The 6,036-nt window shown below is 29.4% G+C and overlaps 2 protein-coding genes and 1 long non-coding RNA gene across 3 annotated transcripts in view; all 3 read left to right on the top strand.

Moving 5' to 3' along the window:
* Positions 1 to 1,082, top strand: part of LOC107062405 (uncharacterized) — a 15,231-nt gene extending 14,149 nt beyond the window's left edge. Inside the window, exon 3 of the long non-coding RNA XR_001474590.1 lies at positions 2 to 1,082. This is a non-coding gene — a long non-coding RNA (uncharacterized lncRNA). The remainder of the gene's footprint in view (position 1) is intronic.
* On the top strand, positions 7 to 1,097 carry LOC102589051 (BURP domain-containing protein 3-like). Its single transcript, XM_006356577.1, has one exon. It carries the CDS (start codon positions 199 to 201, stop codon positions 829 to 831), a length of 633 nt encoding a protein of 210 aa, XP_006356639.1. The 5' UTR covers positions 7 to 198; the 3' UTR covers positions 832 to 1,097.
* A 4,437-nt stretch (positions 1,098 to 5,534) lies between these two features.
* The window catches only part of LOC102589371 (BURP domain-containing protein 3-like), a 3,385-nt gene continuing 2,883 nt past the window's right edge, over positions 5,535 to 6,036 (top strand). The window contains exons 1-2 of the mRNA XM_006356578.2: positions 5,535 to 5,642; positions 5,749 to 5,857. Of these exons, the coding sequence (XP_006356640.2) occupies positions 5,768 to 5,857 (90 nt within the window). The 5' untranslated portion in view covers positions 5,535 to 5,642; positions 5,749 to 5,767. The remainder of the gene's footprint in view (positions 5,643 to 5,748; positions 5,858 to 6,036) is intronic.

The following is a 6,036-nucleotide window of genomic DNA, read 5'->3' as shown; positions in this document are numbered from 1 at the left end:
GAGAACGAGCTTCACAAAGTACGCCAACCATTTGGAGTGTTTGGATGGTATCAGGCTGCCTCCGAGAATGAGCTTCACAAAGTACGTCAACCATATGGAGTGTTTGGATGGTAAAATGATGCTGCTAAGAAAGATCTTAATGACAATCACCCAGTGACGCCATACTTCTTTGAAACAGATTTACATCAAGGGAAAAAAATGAATCTTCAGTCTCTCAAAAACTACAATCCAGCACCCATTTTGCCACGCAAAGTTGTAGATTCCATCGCTTTCTCATCGGACAAAATTGAGGAAATTCTTAATCACTTCTCTGTTGATAAGGACTCAGAACGTGCTAAAGACATCAAGAAAACAATCAAAACGTGTGAAGAGCCTGCGGGTAACGGAGAGGTAAAACATTGTGCCACTTCTTTGGAATCTATGATTGATTTCACCTTATCTCACCTGGGAACAAACAATATTATAGCAATGTCCACTGAAGTAGAGAAGGAAACTCCAGAGGTGCAAGCATATACCATCGAAAAAGTGGAAGAGAAAGCAAATGGCAAAGGTGTTGTATGTCACAAAGTAGCTTACCCATATGCAGTACACTTTTGCCATGATGTAGGAAGCACTAGGACATTTATGGTGTCTATGGTGGGTGCTGATGGAACAAAAGTTAATGCAGTATCAGTCTGCCATGAGGATACTGCATCCATGAACCCTAAGGCATTGCCTTTTCAGTTGCTCAACGTTAAGCCTGGAGACAAGCCTATTTGCCATTTCACTTTGGACGATCAAATTGCCCTGTTTCCTTCTCAAAACGCAGTTCTTCAAGTGGCTGAAAACTAACATGAAGAACGTTCAGTCATTACCTGCTCCTTTGTTGCAATAGTCCCAATGCTTCATCTGAAAATGTATCTCCCTGATGTAAATACTGTTTATTGCAATGTTTTGTGTAATAATGCTTGCCCTGATGCAAGTACTGTTTAACTGTGTTAATCATAGTTCATCATGCACGTTGTTTGCATGTGTGGATGAAAATGTTTGGCTTGTATTTCAAATATGGTTGATGAATATATGTGGTAATGGAGATTATGACATCTTGTTTTCAAATAGATTTAAGAGTCTTTCTTGCAATATTCCTCAACACCAATTATCTTAGAATCATCCAAACAGTATAAATCAACTAACTATATATATATGCTTTCTTACAAAACTAAATGATATGATATTATTTCACTTCCCATAAAAATGAATAAACCAATTTAGTTTAAACGATCAAATACACATATTCAAAGTATAATAGTGTATAACATTCAAATTTATCCATCTCCAAGCACCATTAAAACTCTCACAACGTTATACAATGTATAATAGTGTATGACATATTAGGGAAAATACAATGTACAATTTATGTTTGTATAAAGCGAGAGAGAGATTTGATATACAAATACAGATGTTTTAACGCGATCCAATTGTATACAAATTCAAATTTTATGCAGATATACAAACACAATCATTGATACATATACATAGTAGTTACATATATACAATTATCTAACCGATATACATATACAATTCACTTCTCTTCACTCTCTCCCTCTCTCCTCTCTCTCATAATCTCGCTCGTCACTCTAGCCTAACACAAAGAACATATACATATACAAACACAATTTTCATAGACACAAATGCCGCGATTCATACAAATTGATTTGGTTTATACAAATCAGATGCTCCAACGCAAATAGCAAAATTATAGCTATAGAGCGCTAATATAATTTTTATGTTTGTTATACCTAAAATTTATATTATTTCTGCCTTTTAGTATTTTTTTTATTTGCTCGAAAAATAATTGTTCCTCTGCTTAAGGGGTACACTATCAATGATACCTAAAGCTTGTTCCTATTTGTATGTCTTCGGACGAATCTTATTAAATAAATAAATGTAACATACTGTTTGAAATAAAAAAAATTGATACCTAACGTACCGTTTGAAATAAAAAAAATTGATACCTAAAGCTCATTCGAACTTGCCTACTTTGTATGACAAAGTGTTGAGACGTACTGTAAGTGACAAGACACATTATGATTGAAAAATATATATATTTAATGAATTGGTTTGTAAATGATTAAAAATCACAGTGAAAACAAATAATACAAAGCATATTATAAAGGTTATGAAAAGAATACAATGATTGTTACTTACTTATAATAAAATAAAATAAAAGGGATCACATGAAATGCATGGGAAGAGTTGTTTTGTTGTATATTTTTTCTATTTGCCATTTGATTATTGATATGATAAAAACCGTACTGTAGCAAATAAATAAATAAAAATGGGAAAATTTTCAAAACAATAATATTTTAGCTTTTAATGGGATTCCTTAGTAATAGTTTCACTATTTATTTAAAATGTCAATATTTTAATTTGTTATGGATTGAGTTATGTATTTATTTTATTTTGATTAATTTGAAAGAATACAAACAATTAATAACTGAATAGAGAAAATCATGGAACAAAAAATTTCAAAAAAGGTAATTTTTCTAAAAAATTTAACATCAGTTATGTTTTTGAAAGGGCACATGTTGCCAATTTTCTTTCTAGCGTTTTTTTCTTTGTTCTTAAGAATTTCAATTTTTTTTAAAAAAAATAGTTGTTTGTATTTTATATCTTATATGAGTGGAAGTGTTGGAAAATTTCTAATGTCCTCTGTTTTGGATATTTAAATGTTTGAAATTGTAGTAATCTACATTAGCATTCATACATCATATATTGTTTGAATTTTTATACATTCATAATTAATAATTTCTAATTTTGTTTATAGGGTTACTAATATATGCACAAGTGAATACGGATATGGATTTGAGTTTGGTATAAAAAAAAGTCAAAAAAAAAAAAGCAAAATAGTAGACGAAGAAGAAGAAGAAGAAAGAGAGACTGGGAGAAGAAAGTTAATTTGTATTCATACCAAGATTGTATTCATATTAATTTTTGTTTGTCAATTGTTTTTCTTTTACTCAACATTTGTATTTTTATTAAGAACATTGTGTTTCTTTTTTAGTTTGTAGTCATTCAAATAAGTATGTCAAATTGATTTATATTTCTTAAGCATAGATGTATTCTATTTTTTTTCACAGCCAATTTGTATTTATTTTTTTAGAATATTGTATCTTTCCTCAACAGATTGTATTATTTTCACCATGTATGCTATTTTTTTTCCAGAATCTTGTATCTCTATTTCTTTTATAGTCAATTTATATATTTTTTAGAATATTGTATCTTTCCTCAACATATTGTATTATTTCCACCATGTATGCTAAATTTTTTTCCAGAATCTTGTATTCTTTCATAAATCATATTCATATGCAATGATTAGCACTTGTTTTCTTTTTCTTTATATTGCACTTGTTTTAAACTGTTTTATAATGAAATGAGTTCAGTTAAGTATTCATGAATTGAGAAGAGCCTAGGTAAGTGTTTCTTTCAGATCCTTTTCAAGCCTATGTTATGTTTAGCACTCCAACTCGCATACTCGTACATTCAATGTACTGATGTCAGCTGGCCTGCATCGTCTTATGATGCAGGTAACTAGGATCGGCATTCTGACGCATCGTTGATCCAGTGAGCAGTTCAGAGTTTGTTGGTGAGCCTCCTTCCATTCCGGAGGATCCATTTCTATTGTTTTCTAGTTTAGTTCATTAGGATGTTGTGGAGTTTGTCCCAACATCCATCTCAGTTGTTATTAGAGGCTTCATAGACAGTCAAATGTTGGTTCTTTAGTCTTTTCATTGTCATTATTCCATGTTGAGACTTGAGTTTGCCTTAATGGCCAGTTGAATGTTCCTTTATGACATTCCAGTTTATTATACGAACTTACCTTTGTTGAGTTTAAGTCTTCCGTTGAGTTAAGTAAGCCAGGCCAAGGGTTCGCTTGGGGCCAACAATGGTCTTCGAGTGTCAGTCCCGTCCAGGGTGTAGGCTCGGGGTGTGACAAAAACATAATAAAATAAAAGTTGCTTTCTTTGAAATTGTAACTGATGAGAATTTTAAGTGATATGTTTCTATTTTAAAATATTATCTCTCTTGATTTTCTCCTTTCTGTTATTAAATAATTGTATTCTTGCAAATCAAACAAATAAGAAACTACATAAATCAAATACATAACAAATTAAATTATTGACATTTTAAATAAATATTGAAAGTATGGCTAAGGGATCCTATTAAATGTCAAAATATTGGCATTTTGATTATCAGGGTTCAATTTATTTTCTAAAATATTGACATATTGACATTTTTAATAATTATTTTAAAGTGTAGATATTTTTAATAATTATGTTAAAGTTTGTGACTAGTTTGCTAATTTTCCCTTATTATTTTTGTTATCATTATTTTTCTCTCTATGCTATTTCTTTTTCTCAATTTATCTTTGTTTAAATTTATTAGACATATTTTAGATACTTTTATCTTTTATTCTTCTTATTTAAACTTCTCATTTTATTTCTACATAAGTCTCTTTCCATGTACTAACGATGAATTATTATTAAATTTGAAATTGATTTACAAAAAAAAAATATATATAAAATAAATTGAATTAAAGTTAATCGAATGAAGAAATTTTAAAGTTCGTGAATAATCTTAATTATAAAAATCTAATTAATTGATCCTCCCCCCCCCCCCCCCCCCCTTAATTTTATACTATTTCTACTAAACTAAACTTATTTGTTCTATTCATCATTTTTTTTTCATGAATGTCTAATCTAGTAAATTGAATTAAATGAACTAAAAAATCGACGATGTCAATTATTTATCTTCTGAATATATATATAGTGGTTGAATTTAAGAAAAATTCAAAAAATAGAGTAGAACATTGCAATATAAAAGAGAGAGAAAACACAAGAAATATTTTTTTAAAAAGCTCGATGAAATAGGGTAAAAGTAAAAAAAAACTAAATGCGGCATGACAAGGCAAGTTAAATTTATTGGATTCAGATTACTAGTTTCCTCTTATGTCGCTCAGTTTTTCATCTTATAATTTTCACATGTTTACTTCTTTATATTTTGAACCCCTTCACAGAAATCCTGGATCCGCCACTGCTTCTAACCGTTTCTATAATGAAAAGATTATAAAGATTATAATTTATTAAAAAAAAAGGAATCACGAGAAATGCATGGGAAAGATTGTAGTATTGCCATTTATGGACTGTTTATTATTCTATTAGTCAAATACAGATTTTTTCAATAAAATGAACATTATTATTACTGCATATGACAATGACGTGCCATTATAAAATTATATGAGGACGCAGTTCCCGAAAAATCATACTTGTAATATTAATTTAAGGGGACAGAACTGATATAATATTTGACTCGTCCATTTGTCACCATTAGTTACAGAGAATAAATTCAGCATGAGGGGCAGAGTGTGTACTGTGTAACTATCTCAGATCTAGAATGAACATATCTCAAATTATTTAATTATAAGATAAGATAACTATATAATTTAATATTTATTACATATTTCCATAAAGGCACTTGTTTAACCCCTATAAATTGGCTAGCAATTTTCTCACAATCATATCCCATAGCCAAACATTATATTGTGTGCAAATACATTTACAATGGAGTTGCATCACCAATATTATTTCTTCACATTTTTTTCTGTGAGTAAATTAATAGTATTTAATTTATTTTTAATGTTCAATTGAAAAAAAAATAAGTAGATTATATATGAACAATTAATTAATTAATTGTTGTTGTTGTGTTTAGGTAATTTTTGTGGTAAGTCATGCAGCAAATTTATCTCCTGAGGTGTATTGGAGAGTCAAATTGCCTAATACTCCCATGCCCACGCCTATCAAAGATGCACTACACATTTCTGGTAAGATTCATTAAAACAGAGAAAAACAATTTTACTATTTATATTATATTAAATAGAGAAGGGCTTAAAATGTCTCTCAACTATTTTTCAAATAAATATATTGTTTATATTCTTTTTAACACATTTTTTTCTAATAATATTTTTTTAAATTAGCAAATGTTTATCTTACTTCAATT

The sequence above is a fragment of the Solanum tuberosum genome, unplaced genomic scaffold (genome assembly GCF_000226075.1).
Source record: "Solanum tuberosum cultivar DM 1-3 516 R44 unplaced genomic scaffold, SolTub_3.0 scf00225, whole genome shotgun sequence".
In the NCBI taxonomy this organism is placed as follows: Eukaryota; Viridiplantae; Streptophyta; class Magnoliopsida; order Solanales; family Solanaceae; genus Solanum; species Solanum tuberosum.
Note: the sequence above shows the minus strand (reverse complement) of the source record. Positions and strands in the feature narration are given on the sequence as shown.

Excerpts from the sequence above, each read along its gene's own strand:
- LOC102589051 (XM_006356577.1), top strand. The coding sequence starts at position 199 with ATGAATCTTCAGTCTCTCAAAAACTACAATCCAGCACCCATTTTGCCA.